The sequence below is a fragment of the Corvus cornix genome, chromosome 3 (genome assembly GCF_000738735.6).
Source record: "Corvus cornix cornix isolate S_Up_H32 chromosome 3, ASM73873v5, whole genome shotgun sequence".
Classification (NCBI taxonomy): Eukaryota; Metazoa; Chordata; class Aves; order Passeriformes; family Corvidae; genus Corvus; species Corvus cornix.
Window position 1 is genome coordinate 111,667,503 of NC_047056.1, and position 15,697 is coordinate 111,683,199.

A 15,697-nucleotide genomic window follows, 5' to 3' on the forward strand; every position below is an offset into this window, starting at 1 on the left:
CATGGAGAGTCTGTAAGAGGTTCCCAGAGAGAGTAGGAGAGCAAGTTCAGTTTTCCCTAATAACTTAGCATTCTTGCCATGACTGCCTGGGACAGAACAAGCCTGGAACAAACCATTTGTGAGGCCACAAGGTGATATTTTTATCACTGTCTGCATCATCTGCTGCTGTGTAACTTCTTTTTACGCATTACTCCAGCTTCAAAATGCAGGTGGGGTTATCCCACCAGGCCCCTCTTTGATTACTCCCATAAGCATTGATACAAGGATCAGGGCTGGGCTCATGGTTGGACACGTGATGCATTATCCAATATCTTTATTTTTAACTGAGATTGCTTGAGTTAAAAACAAAGGATTACTTTTCCCTTTTTCATATTTGTTTTAATTTTAGCTGTCCTGCAGAAATCTTTCTGACTTCTGCTGAGTTGCACAGGCACAAGAAGGGAAGAATCTGGCTGGGCATGTTCTCTATGGGACTGATGAATGACCCTAGTGTCTCCCAAACTATTAGAGGATAAATCTGTTTACACACAAAAAATTGACCTGGGCTGGTGAGGTGGGACTAGAACCAGGAAACTGGCACGTCCCAGAGGTAAAAATGCATTTGCAGCCAAGAGCATTAGTAACTCAAGACCATAAACAAGCCACAGCATCATTAATTACTCAGACAGGGGCAGCCACAGAAGCAGTGAGAAGACCCAAAAGCCAACTGTAAATAGTTCATCGAGCTGATTAGTTCAGGAAAAAAATGAGTGGGCAGTTCTGGAGGTCAGAGGCCATGGCACAAGTCAGTCTCAAGCCAATTTGCAACTGGACAATGGCATGAGAAACAGCTTAATTCCTGTTTAAAAAAATCCCAAAACAACCCCAAACAAAACCAGCAAAGCCACTTAAAAAACAACAACCAAAAAGAAAAAGGTTTATTCAGCAGGGGAGTAATCACTGCAATTTCAAAGCACAGAAGGTAAGGCTCCTTGCTCCAGAGGTATTTAATTAAGGACACGGAGGATTAGTTAAATCTAATGGTGTTTTTATAGGGAGGACACTGAAAAGACATCACTGCTGTCAGGGAGACATATCCCAGGTATAGATGAGCCATCTTCATACACACAGGCAACAAAACTCACCCAAATTCCATGTGAAATACCAAATAACAGAGGGATATGAACACTATTAATCCACTCCATAATTAAACAAACCATGAGACCTCTGGGAAGGTCCCTGTCTCTTTACCACACTCACATGAGGTCCAAAGTGTTGTTCTTGGGTCTCTCAGGGTCATGCTGGGAGGATGAGCCTAAAATCAGAAATCTCAATTTCAAATATTAAAGAAAACACCCTGGGAAGCAGAGGAACTGTCTGGGAGCACATGAAGAGCCCTGTTTCAAGGAATGCCTATTTTCTGCCTGGTAACTTCTTGTTAATTCACAAGAATCTTTCCAATGTTCATTTACAGCCTGATATTCAGAGGCAGATTATTTATTATAGTGGAAACTATCCTAGTGCAGAGTTTTAAGCCCAACTTGCCTGACAATCCTGTGAGTGTAAACACATTGGGGAATTCAGTGTCACTTTCCAGTTTAGATTCAACAGGACTGCATTTTCCTTTCCAGAACACTGTTAAAGGGCACACATAATTTACACATCTCTCTAAACCAGCGATTTCTCAGAGTACAGAGGCTTCTGAGACAAATTAAGAACAGCAATTTAATGGTAATGAGAAAATTACAGCATCAAGTTGTTTACACAAGCAGGATAACCAAGCCTAGTGACTGTGCCAGCCTTTGCACTGTGCGAATATTGTCTCCCGATTGAGTGATCTTGAGTTACACTTACTAATCTGAGAGCAAATATTGCAAATGCAAAGATTAGCTCAACAATTTGATGACCACCTGCAGGAAAAGTAAGCAAATTATGTGCTTATGTGTCAGCAAGCAGGATTTCTGAATGGGTGCAACAGCAAATGGGGTGGGAAGAGTGAGGCTCGTCCACCCCAACAGTGCCAGTGAGAGCTGATGATTTTTTTTTTGATCAGGCAGGAAAATAAACAGAATCACGGAGTAGTTTTGGATGGAAGGGACCTCTGGAGATCATCTAGTCCTAGCTCCTTGCCAAGGCAGGGTCACCCAGAGGAGGTGACACAGGAACACCTCCAGGTGGGTTTGGAATGTCTCCAGACAGGGAACTCCACATCCTCCCTGGGCAGCTGTTCCAGTGCTCTGACACCCTCAGTGGAAAGAAGTTCTTCCTCAATCTAAGGTGGAACTCCTTGTGTTTTAGACCCTTTGTAAGAGCCCTGAGTCAGATGTGAAGGTCAGAGCACTGGTGTGGGATCCAGCCTCTGGTTTTCCCACAGTTCCCATGGAAACATGGGGAATACAGGTGAACTGATACACAAACCATCTCCACTGCAAACCTGGCTCGAAGGGGGTTTGCAGTGATTTAGCAGGCAAAGACTGAAAAGTGCTTGGAAGAGGGCAAACTCTGTATGTAGGCTACAACTTGGTCTGTCCTATGCATAAAATACAGCAACCAGGCAGCAAATCCACACAATCCAAGGACAAACATTGATTCTGCCTTAATTGCATCCACATCTCCTCAACCAAAGCATCAGGGCCATTGACTATTAATGGGCTCGACCATCTACCCAGGGAAGGATCTGATGCAGGGCAGCAGCATTCAAAATTGTCCCTGCATCACAGGGATAATTGCAGGTGTAATGAGGTGTAAAGGGCTTGGCCAGCAGTGGAGGCACAGTCAGTTCTCTAGGATGCATCATACGATGGGAAGGGTTTGGGTTGGAAGGGTCCTTAAAGCTCATCCTGTTCCACCCCTTGCCATGGGCAGGAACATCTTCCACTACCCCAGGTTGCTCCAAGCCCCATCCAACCTGGCCTTGGACACTGCCGGGCATTGAGCAGCGACAGCTACTCCGAGCAACCTGTGCCAGGGCCTCACCACCCTTTAGCAAAGAATTTATTCACAATATCTAATCTAAAAAAACCTTTTTGCTTAAGGCAATTCCCCCTTGTCCTATTACTCCATGCCCTTATGAAAAGTCCCTCTCCAGCCTTCCTCTAAGCTTCCTTTAAGTCCTGAAAAAATCATTTCCTCTCACATTGTGCTATAGGGATGCAGGATTTGGGACTCCCAGCAGCCACCAAGACTTTCCTGCTCCTGTAGAAGTGTGTGGCAGTGACCAACAGTGCTGGTATCTGACTTGACTTCTGCGATGGAGACAATCCTGCACCTGCCCCTCAGGTAGAGAATCTCACCCTGCACAGCTGTTATTTCAGTAATGTGAGCTTTTGGAACAGCTCCTCCCAAGCTGCGAGCTTTCAGAGCCCACTTTTAAACTCAGTGTCCTGTTTAGTTTTAGCACATCAACAACATGCTGCCTTCAGCCTATCTGTGTGCATTATCTGCTGCTCTAATGTATCATGTACTGAGCCACAGCATCATTACAGGTAAGTGCTCAGGTTTAAATGCAAACATAATTGCATAATGTGGTACAGCCAGGAAGAATAATGCAGGAAATAGAGCCAGCTCCATCTGATAGTGCAATCTGACTGGAACGCTGGCCCTTCGGATCAAACGCACAGCCCAGATGGGGCAACCAAGAATAAAAGTGCTTCGTGGTATCTTTATTGTCATCATCAAAAACACTTATCTGCCACAAAGGTAAAAAGGTGAAGATGGGACTTGCACAGAAAAGGTCACAGAAGCAACAGGGTATCACCGGGTTATGGGGGCAAGAAAGACGTCATGCCTCAGCAAAGGCCACCTTTCCACTCCAAGCTGAATTTGCCAGTACCTAATGGAAATCTGAGCACTGAGTGGCATTTAAAACACTGGGAACACCCACGCAATTTTCCTGCAGTCGGAGGTGTCTATTTAACTGTGATTAATCCAGATAAAGCCTCTGACCCTACTGTGCAAGGAGCTGCACAAAGACAGGAGAACATTCCCAGCACAAGACGCCTTCCAAACGAGAACCTGTCTGCAGCAGATATGTACACTTTAATACATTTATTTTATGTAGCTAAAATTAGAACTGATTCTCTATAGAACAGCACTTCCATCTACTTAATTCTTTTTTTTTTCCAGTAGTCTGAGCTCTCAGTGGCACACGATAGATGATTTCAGGGGTACAGATAGCACCACAACAGAACCCAGAAGGCAGCAAAAGTTAATTTAGTGCACTTTGAACCACTTGCCCTGAATAAGAACGCCTCCACTGAAGAGAGCATCACACGCATCATGGGACAGTAACCAGTCTTGTCATTTCAAGAGGTTTTAACCCAAACTTCATTCAAATCAGACAACAAGATGAGAGGCTGGCGTGAGAGAGAACCTCTCCACCAACACACTGCTCTCTGAACTGAGAAGCCTTTGAGTTGAAAGCACAAACTGCTGTTGTTTGTGATGTAAAGCCATCCCTCTGTCTGTAACAGGGCTGTAACAGCTCATCTTTGTTGGGAATGCAGATCCCCTGCAATAATGCACTCCATGGCCTTCAGTCTCTGCCCTCCCACACACACATTTGTCTGCCTGTTAATTATTTGGCAGGATATAAAATCCAGGGTCCTTTTACTCTAGGATCCCTGCTGGCACATCCTTACCCCAGTATCTGAATGCATTCAAGTGCTAAAGGATGCAGACGTGTGCTGAGTAATATTCCAAAGGTGGATTTCATTTTGGAGAGGGTTGGGTACCATCCTAGAGCACACACACAAATGAGGATGTAGGTAAAGGTGGAAATGCCAGCTATCACCACCTGGAGAAACTCACCCAGAATTGTTACCCATGATACCTGTATTCAAATCCCTCATGTACCTGACAATCCAGAAACTCCCCCAGAATTGTTATCCATGATACCTGTATGCAAATCCCTCATGTACCTGACAATCCAGAAACTCCCTCTTCCAGACCTCAAATTGAACACTGGCTTGGAGCCCTGCCAGTGACCAGCATCTGCAGTCCTTTCAGCATGGATAAACCTCAATTTCTGCAACATTGTCTGGGCCATCTCAGCTTTGAAGCCACATTTTTAACACAGTGGCTCCCAGAAAGGCACTGCAGAGCAACAACTGCCCAACTTCTTCTGAACCAACTCATTTCAGAGAATCATGCAGTCACAGTTTTGGTGAGAAAGGACCTTAAAAACCACTTAGATCTAACTCTCTTCCAGAGGAAGGGACATCTTCCACTATCTCAGGTCTTTCCAAGCCCCATCCAACCTGGCCTTGGACACTTCCAGGGAAGAGGCCAGCCACAGCTTCTCTGGACAACCTGTACCAGGGCCTCACCACCCTCACAGGGAAGGATTTCTCCCTAATATCTAACCTAAATCTACCTCACAATGGTCCATGTTGCCTTCCTGTGCCTGCCCTCACAGGTTTCCTGGTGAGCTCAAGGAAAAACTCTCCTCAACACTAAAAGCAAAAACTGCACCTTCTACTCACCAAACACAAGTTGAGGCAAGAGGAAAAACTGAAAAAAAAAGGTGAATCAGAGAATGAAAGAGCAAGAGGGTGTATGTGAAAGAGGGAGCACTGTAACCCTTAAGTGGGTGAAGCCAAGCCTGACCCTTGATCAGAATCCCAGACCCAGAGAAGATGTGTGAAAGCAGGAAAATAAATCAATAAGCAAAACAGCAACCTCTTTCCTCAATTTTATTTGAGGAAGTTCAAATTTACCCAGCTCCTCACAAACTGTCTTTGGCTAAAATCACCACTAACGAGCTCTGACATTTGAAATTTAACTGAATATGAGCTAACAGCTCCCAGCCCTCCACCACCCATGGAGCCGACTGGGAATATTTTGTTAAAGCCATAGATGGGGCTAAACTGAGCTTTATTGAGAAGACCCAGGGTTCAGGGCAAAGTGTTTATAGCACCCACTTCACCTGATGCTCCCTGCCCTGGCATGTCTGCTTTTCTTCACGGGGGACCACAGAGCACTCAGTCCCCTCTGCTCCTCCTCAGCGCCAGTGTAATTATTTGCTGATTTTTACGAGGTCCCCTTACGATCCCTTAATGAAGTCCTTTGCTCTGCAGCAATTCACGAGGACAGATTGGACACGAGGGGCTTCCACTTAGGGAGCTGCCAATCAGGGGATGGTACCCAGCATTTATCGAGCAGTTGTTAAGTCAGTCTATCACCCGGCTATTACAGGCTCATCATGAAAACAGCTTGCTTTTACTGGCAACCACATTAAATTAACCCTTTCCTTAGAGACACGGGGAAGCCTCGAGTAGATTCATTGTGGCAAAGAGCTCTGGTTTTCCCTGCTGCTACAGCAATTATTTTTTTAAATTTTTAATAAACACTCTCTGAACTGAAATCTCCCTACTTTCGATTTGTTTTTCCTCTACCTGTGCAGCCAGTTCACATTTTTAGTCTATGCTAGACGTTGTGATAGCACCAACAGTAACAAAATCAGGGAAAAAAAATTAAACTTAAAAAAACCCCGAGAACAACAAATACTGTTTGTCCTTTCTCCATTCCTTACTCTAAACTCTGTACACAGAAGAAATCATGATACAAGATGACTGTCTTTCCATCACTATCAGTGGTCTTCTACAAGACCAGCTTTTTCAGTCTTTTGTTATCTTCAGGATTGACCCACTTTTTTTCAAAGAAGCAAAACAGAACTCTGCTCCCCTCCTACACACTTTATCCAAGGCTTCTTCTCACTTTTTGTGGATGGGGTGGGACACGTGATCCTGCCCTCATGGCAAGAGGACAGGCCAGACACCAGACTTAGAACTTTAGAGCTACATCCATTGCCCAACCACATCAAGAATCCCTTCCATGATCCCACTCTGGCCAAGCCTATGCCACTGAAATCTCCAAAATTTCAATAGAGGGTGACCACATGCCCAATCCTTGCTGGGTGCTGGGCCAGACCCCAGAAATATTTGGGAAGGGGTTGTAGGTCAGCCAAAGCCTCTGGTACACAGAAAACACCATATGGAGCATCCAGCCCCAGCTCTGCTCTGTCTGGGACTGGGGGGAGCACGCAAGTCAGATGGTGATTTAGAGTCCTCTGTTAGTGCCACAAGGAGCTGAAAGGCCACATCTTTGTCCCATGTCACACCACACAAAGGACAAGACCATCAGATATGTTAAGCCATGCTCTGAGGCAGAAGAAGCCTGGGATAGGTGTGTCTCCAACCCTTTTTCCATTAAATTTGAGATGGGCAGCTGGAGAACGGGCAAGGCTTCCTCCAACTTCACCCAGAGCTCAAGGCTGGACACCCCAGCACAGTCCCAGGCATCCAACATTCCCATTCCCTTCCCCCAAACTGAGACAAAGCCAGGTTGAACAGGGCTTTGGGCAACGCAGTCTAGTGGAAAGATCTACATCTTTAAAGACCTTTCCAACCCAAACCATTCTGTGAGACAGAGTCCCACAGATGGAGAACCAAAGCCGTGGTTTCAAACACAGACAATCCTTCCCCCTCCAAAACTGCCTGAATGCCACAGGAGTCAATCAGAGTCTCTGTCATAATTAAACAGAAAGGTGGCAGCAACACTCTGTGCAAGTGCCTGGGAGCAAGTGGAGAGGACATGAGCACACAGTCACTCAGCTTCCCCACACCCTCCTGACCCTTATTGGAGCCTTCCCTTTGTACAGGAAGGGAAAGATTTGCTTTCTGTTCCCTGGAGGACCACTTCCAAAATGGCTCTTTTCACTCCAAATCTGTTTCTCTTAAGGGTTGGGAGCAGGGATAAATGGAGGAAGAAGAAGGAAAACAGCTCTCATTAAACTACGCAATGCTCAGTTCTGATTTCACACAGGTTTGTTTAAATGCATATGGAAAAGCTTTGAGGTGCTTTGGATTTACAGGGACTAGCATTCCATCCCAGGGATTATGGCATTCCATCCCAGGATATCCTGGGGGCAGTTTCCAATGAATCCCTAAGTGCAGCTCTCTGGGCAGTGGGGAGAAGAGGGTTCCCTGGAAAGCCACTTACAGTTCAGGAAGTAATCTCCTCAGAGACATTAGAAAGATGGTGGGATTGAAAATAAAAAGAAGAGGCTTTTCACAATGGGGGGTAATGATAAAATTATAATTCAAGCTTTCATTTTTGATCTGACAGCAGGAGAGGAAAGAGTTAAACCTCACATCAGGAAGCAAAAAAGTTAAAGGAAAATAAAACCACACCACAAGCACATCTCCTAAATTTCCCATTGCAGCCCAAGGCCGAACCCATTAAAAGGAAAAAAAAAGAAAGAATGGGGAAAAAAAGAAAAACAGAGAAAGGAAGAGAAGCAATTTTGCTTATCCTTTCCTCACACACCTAGCAGCCCCTTTTTCCTATTATTTATTTATTTACCCTCCCCTTCCAGAGCAAGGCCCTTATTTTCTCATTTAGTCCAACAGAGATTGTCCTCCTGGAATGACCTTTTTTTCCTTTCTCTCTCTCTCTCCTGCCCTCCTTCTTCCTCCCCCCTCCTCCCTGCTGCCTCCAGGCCATTGCCCTCGTGCCAGTAACTAGATAACACACTCTATCAGAGATTTTTTAAAAAATCATTGCAAAGGCACTAGGGCTGATAGTGGCATCAATCCTTGCCTGACACGGGCTCGGGTCAACCATTTATCTCTTCACATTGCCTGTGGTTACTGGGGAGCCCATCTTGGTTCTCTACATCTTAACAACCTTGCAGATGGTACCTCCCTGCTCCAGCAGCCTCCGTACCCCAAGACTGGTTTTGTGGGTTTATTTTTATTAGGTTTTTTATGGACTGTTCCACTTCTTTTCTGTGAGGGTCTGGTTGGTTTTATTGCATTCCCCACCTCCTTCTGAAAATAGCACTGTGACCAAGATAAGAGGTTAAGAAAACAGGGAATTTGGAGATGCAAGGGTGGGCTTGCTGGGATGTTAAAAGTGCACATTTATGAAAATATACACAAAATATTATAGAAGAGTTTCATCTAGTCCTACTCCTGATGTCCCATCCTGTGTGACACGGCTATTTTTGGCTGGTTGCACTGCCAAAGGACCCAGGAGCCCTACTCACAGCCCAAGACAACATAAAATCAGGTTCTATCAGGATACTTGCTAATAAATCCAATTAAACTATTCCCAAACCTCAGCAAGTTGTGATGCCCATGGCCAGATAAAGGGTTCTGGTGTTTTGTGCTCTCTGAATGGATACACAGGAATTAAATATCATATTGTATTATAATTCTTCCTCAAGTGGAGAAGAGGGCAGCTGTTTTATTAACTCCCTCCAAACAAACTCCATGTTAAGCTGGAATCTGCTCTGTTCCTTCCCCATTCCTGGCAGTGTTCAAGGCCATGTTGGATAGGGCTTGGAGCAACCTGGTTTAGTGAAAGGTGTCCCTGCCCATGGCAGGGGGATTGGGACTAGATGACCTTTTAAGGTCCGTTCCAACCCGAACCATTCTGTGACTCTATGATCCCCACCCTGCCTAACTACTCGCAGCCTGCTGTAGTGATTTTCCTCATGGACTGCCAAGTATGAGCCCTTCACCCTCAAACATGCACCCATCAAACATCCACACAACATGGGGACAGCATTAAAATGAGGTGAAAGAGCAGAGCCACTTCCCATCACTTGTAACCCTCGCAGGTGGATAACATCAAGAGCTGTCCCTGCCCATGGTGGGGGGTTGGAATGAGATGATGTTTAAGGTCCCTTCCAACCCAAACCATTCTATGACTTGTCATCAATCCTGCTGTGAGCAATAAAGTAACAGACTCTTCCATGCTTCCTGAAAGCTGACTAGGATTTGCCACCTTTGTAAATCACTGAGTATCTCCAATGGTTGAAACCACGTAATTTCTTTCCTCACGTCCAAATACTTTGGCGTCAAGAGAGATGGTAAATGGGGGGGGGGGGAGGAAGGCAACAAAAGGAAAGGAATGATTCTAAGGTCTGCAGAGGAATCCAAGGGATTTGAAGAGCTAGTCCTGATCACACTAAGTGGAAGTTGAACAGAAAGGATATTTGAGGTGACTGTACATATCTCAGACACAGCCTTTGTGGGGGTTTTGTATGTTTTTTCTTTCATGAGAAGTGAACAAAGCAGTTATCCCTGTATCCATCACCAAGCTAAGAATTCACAGATCCTCAATACTCTAAAATCTTTAAATCTCAAGACCTTCCCTTAACACCCTGTTAAAAACAAACTCAAGGCAATCCAGCACACCCAGGCAGAGCCATGAACCAGGATGACATTTTTATCTGGCAAGTTATTTTTTATTAACCTCCTGTCCCTCAACAGGGACAACCTTGAGGGCTGGGTTGCAGGGAATTCGCTGGGATACCAGTTCAGCTTCCCTATGGCTGACCTAATCCGTGGCATCTGCCCTCTGCCGAACATTCCGTCACCCGCGTGGGCCAGCAGAGGAGGGGGAGTGGGAGCAGGGAAGCGCTGCTCCAACAGCATCTTTGCATCACGATTAGGTCTGGTCCAGTGATCCAGAATAATAATGGGATGGCTCACTAAGCATAATGGGTTCAGAGCCATCCAAGCCTGGTCAAATCCTCCCATGAGCATCCTCTCCTTGTGTTTTCAGGGTGTTTTGCACGTCTCGTCAGTGTCACCAGAGCTGACGTCTCATTATGCAGCCAAGGTGGAAGTGGACAGGTACTGAGTGAGCATTAGAACTTTTCTTTTCCCTTTTATTATTTAATTCATATCGTCCCATTATCCAGTGCATTCTTGAAGCTGTGAACTAATTAAGTCCTGTGGGATATACAATCAGTGCTGGGGTTTTTTTCCCCTCCTTCTCTTTTCAGTAGGCTAAATTGCATTATATACTGAAATAAAAATAATTGTGCAACTCTTCTTAGATAAAAAACAGAGCAAGTTACAAACACTAATGATGCTGAATGCAATAGTGGGGCAGAGGCCTGCTGCTTCCTTCTTGTGACCTAATTAAGTCACACAGGGCAAAATACTTCAAACACAAAGTGAGGCAAGAGCTTAAATCAGTTTCTAAATAAAATCATAAAAACTGTTCTCTTGGGGGGGAAGGGAGGGGGAGGGGGACACAGACCAGACTCCAGGAAAAATCCAAGTTGAACTGAAATTTCGTGAAATCTGCCATGAAAATCACAGATCTCCAGATAGCAACTTGAAACTCCATGAAATTTTGTGAGTCCTCTAGATTTAGATCTGAGCCCAGCTCACACTGTAACCATGCACCTGATGTTCCTGGAGGTCTTTTCCAACATTTAGGATTCTATGATCCATGCAAGCAACAGCTCAGAGACCAGATTTGAAAGGACAAAAATTGAGTGATGGATTTTGCAGCACCTATCAGAAAATGCAGCTGTTTAAATAATACAACTCATGAAAAAATACCCTAAAAATTGTGTCATTGAATAAATGGACATATCATAAAATATCCTGAGTTGCAACAAAACCACAAGGATCATTGAGTCCAACTCCTGGCTCTGCACAGAACAACCCTAAGAACCTGTCTGCACCTAAGAATGTTGTCCAAATGCTGCCTGAACTCTGGCAGGTTTGGTGTTGTGACCGTTTGTAACTCTTAGGCTCAGGTTCCCAGAACCAACATTTTACTTTTTATTTATTTATTACTTTCTGTTCTCAGCCAAGTCTGTTCTCTCTTGCCAGTGCCCATTCATTCCATGCCATAAGCCTCTGACAACCTTTCTGAATTACCTCTTTTCACTTCCAATGCCATCCTGGAGCTAATCCTGCTCCATCATCATCATCTTATCACCTCTGAGCCAACCCTCCCACGGCGCCCAGCTGGGCTGAATTCTCAGCTTGCCCAGGCATCCTTCAGCTGGCAGCAGAGGAAGCATAAAACAAACCACTGAGCAGTGCAGCTGTGCTGAGAACAGGATCATGCCCCTTTCTTATGGAATGCTTTGAGATCCTTTGCATGAGCATGCAAGAGAAGTGCCAGATGTTATTATAAAGAGATGCAGCCCCATTACTTGTACACAGAGTTGTGCTGCCTGCTAATAGCACCATTATCCTAAGGCACGTGGTGCTATTAATGCATTTCACTGCTTAGTGCTGAACCTGGGGACTATTTTTCCCACTGGAAAGGTAAGGCCAGTTCACATGACATGATTTAAACCTCCACAGTGAAGCATGCATGCGCTGCACCAGGTCGTAAATCTTAACAGGATGCTGTCAGCCAGAAAGGGACCAAAATTGAAGCCATTTATCTGAACTCCCCACCCATCCACCTCTGCTCACCCAAGCCAGTTTTGGGAAGAGGGATAAAATGATTCCGAATGCCCACTGGGTTCATTAGGCAGCAGCAAATCCCAGATCTAAAGTGCTGCTGTTTCCATCCTGCTCTGAATGAATTTGTTCATTCAGGACACTTAGGACTTCCTTGGTTTTCTCCACTCTGAGCAGAAAAACCACAACAGGAACAAACCTCACAGCTTCTTCCTCTTCTTGCTCCCACCGGAGTCAAAAGACAACCTGTCATCCTGTCATCACTGAGGCTACAGGATCTGTGATACACCTGAGGTGCCCAGGTCACAGACAGCAGAGGGGAACATCTCTCCAAGCTGCTGCCCAGGTTCTGGGGCTCTAGAGATGCCCTTATCCCATTTGGGAAGGAAAATAGGAATATAAGGCATAGTTATCATTTGATCTGGTACTTGCCTGGGCACTTGCCTTTGTTGGCCTCCTGCAGACACCACCCAGCAATTTTTAGGGGTTGTTTTTCTCCTTAGATGGGCATGTTTTAGGTAGCATAACTAACAAGGCTGATGAGCAAATGAACCCTAATTGGCAACATTCCACGTCTGACATTCCTTCACAAACCAAGGACAGGCTTAACAGAAGCAAGGAATTGTCATTTAAGATAATCCACTGCAATAGTAACATTCATGTAAGGTAGATTTGCAACTATTCAGAGACTCCTAAATACAGAATAGATCAGATATATAAAATTAAATACAGAATTCAACACTAGAAATGCACCAAAATTACTCTGCCAGGACACTGCACCTACTTTTGGGGTGGCAAAGTAAATTTAAAGTCCTTAAATACAGGAAATCTCTTTGCAGATAGAGTTAAAATTACCATGGCAACTTTAATATTGATGCTGAGCAAATGAACTTCATTTTCCTAAACTATGCTAAAAGACTGTGTGAAAATTTTATTTAATAGATAAAAAATAGCATTTGGGTTTTATCCTAAGTCAGGTGTGTAACTATCCCCACTCACTTCCCTGTATGCAGGAGGTCTCCACCGCTTCTCAGGAGCTGCTCCTTTAGGAAAGGATAGCAACAAAGGGATATTTGGTGTTCAACAGATATCCAGCCCCTTTAAATTTCTTCTTAGGTAGCTAAACACCCAAAAATTCTGCAAAACTGTGAGGACTCTAAAGGGACATTTCAGGTTTGCAATGACATTTGTAGGTATAAAGTCTTAAAATTTACACTGGTTCAGAGTTACAGTTTTTTCATAATGAACTCTTGGCATTTGTCTTCTTTTCTTGCTATACACACAGATAGCAGTGTCCCGTTTTCCTTCAGCTGCTGAAAAGCAGCAAAAATCAAATATAAAATAATCAAATATATAGGGGCTGCACTGAATGCTAAGTCTCTGCCAGAGAGCTGAAACTGTACCTCATGGCTAAGATTTCTGCTCAACTGAAAATAACCTTTTTTAGAACAGAATTGAATTTATATTAAAAAAAAAAAAAAAGGCGTAGAGTGTTAAAAATATATATACATTGCTCAGAAAATAAGGTAAAGCTCATTTATGTCTGATAAAATACATGATTAGCCATAGTTAACCATTAATTCAGCTGTGCTGCATTAGAACTGCTATTCAAAGTTGGAAAGCATTTAATATTATATATTGCTGCTGCTCAGCCTAAATTGTTTTTTTTTCTTGCCCCCCTTTAAATGTACACAATATTACAAATTTAATTTTAAGCTGTTTGAATCAGTCTGTAAAAAAGATTTGATTATACCTGAGTGTTCTGGCCCCAGTTTTTCCATATCTCAGTAATCTTGGCAGTAATTGGCTGATTAGCTCCCTCACACTCCATCTCTGCCTCAGTTTCCATGGTAATGTTACAGGAGCTATTATAGATGAGAACTTCATCTCTTTCCACTTTAGGGCTGAAACGAGAAGGGAGGTTAAATGGGGTGTCATCAATCTTAATGAAATGCAATTATTTTTACTCTTATTAATCATTGCAAGCCATTAGCTTGTGGCAACTCCTGGCCACCATTTGTCAAACTTTGCAAATTTCTGTAATTTTGTTTCCATTCTTTTATTGTTTATTTGTTTTTCCCCCCTTTATCTGCAGACACTCAGGATGAAAATACATGCAGTAAATATCTCTCAGTGATGCTTTTCTCCTTCCCCAAACCATCACAAATAGGAACAAATGCCATTCTAGGACCAAGGCAGGCAGACAAGTGCAGACAGCAGCGAGGGAATCAGCAGTGTTGGGAGCAAAGATGGACTCCTACAAGGAGTAGGGTTTGTTTGTGTCTCCCCCCTCCCCATCTTACTCACACTTAGCAATGGGGAATGAATAACTTGCAACTCCCCTAGGGCAAGGGGAGAAATTGGAAAAACCACACAACTGGCTAACTGGTCCCTAATTCCAACTGTGAAAAAATGAGCTCATTTAGGGGTTCCAATTCCTGCTACCCAGCTGATTGCAATGATGCTTTGTTGCTAACATTGGAACATTAACTTAGTAAATTAATTAAACTTACTTAACAGCCCAGACTAAGCAGATTCGATATATGTGCCAGTTATACCAGCAGACATTTGCTCTAAAGCCTCCCCTTGCATAGGGGGAAGAAGTAATGGAAAAGGTTGGGGGGGAGAAACATTTTTTCCCTTGGTTTTGCTGCTGACAGTTGCTGATTTTGGTAGTGTTTCATTGTGGGGAGTTATAGGATTCAACATATGGTTTAGTGGTGAGCAAGGTGTGGTGCAGGGTTAATGGCTGGACTTGATCCCAGAAGTATTTTCCAACCTAGTTGATTCTGTGACTCTTGGCCATTGTTACTTCTTCCTCTCCTCCCCACCCCATCACCAGACTCACACCAGCAACTTGTAGGAAGGTGAGAAGAAAGGAGAGGATCTAAAGCAACACCAACATAGCTCAGAAATCACACAGCTTTTCTGAATACCTAAGAAAGGACAGAGTTCATAGCATGATTTACTCAACAAAACAGGGGATCAAATAGGCAGGATCAGCATTCTAAGAGGCCTTCAGGTTGCCGAAATCCCATATAACAGGATTTGCTAAAGTGTCTAAGTTAGAATAAAAAATGGTTTGGGTTTGGAAGGGACCTTAAAGCTCATCTTGTTCCACCCCCCTGCCATGGGCAGGGACATCTTCCACTAGCCCAGGTTGCTCCAAGCCCCGTCCAACCTGGCCTTGGGCACTTCCAGGGAGGAGGCAGCCACAGCTTCTCTGGGAAACCTGTGCCGGGGCCTCATCACGCTCCTAGGGAAGAATTCCTTCCTAATAACTAACAAAAATCTGCCTTCTGTCAGTGTGAAGCCATTCCCCCTTGTCCTGCCCCTCCATGCCCTTGTCCACATCCCTCTCCAACTCTCATGGAGTTGCTTTAGGCATTGAATGATGTTCTAAAGTCTCCCTGCAGCCTCCTCTTCTCCAGGCTGAACAATCTTCCAATTTTCCCAGCTTTTCTGCCCAGCAGAGCTGCTCCATCCCTCTG

At 44.3% G+C, this 15,697-nt stretch overlaps 1 protein-coding gene across 1 annotated transcript in view; it reads right to left on the minus strand.

The window, feature by feature from the left end:
- Positions 1-15,697, minus strand: part of PKHD1 (PKHD1 ciliary IPT domain containing fibrocystin/polyductin) — a 237,594-nt gene that overhangs the window by 168,506 nt on the left and 53,391 nt on the right. The window contains exon 35 of the mRNA XM_039569948.1: positions 13,960-14,110. Coding sequence (XP_039425882.1) covers positions 13,960-14,110 — 151 coding nt within the window. The remainder of the gene's footprint in view (positions 1-13,959; positions 14,111-15,697) is intronic.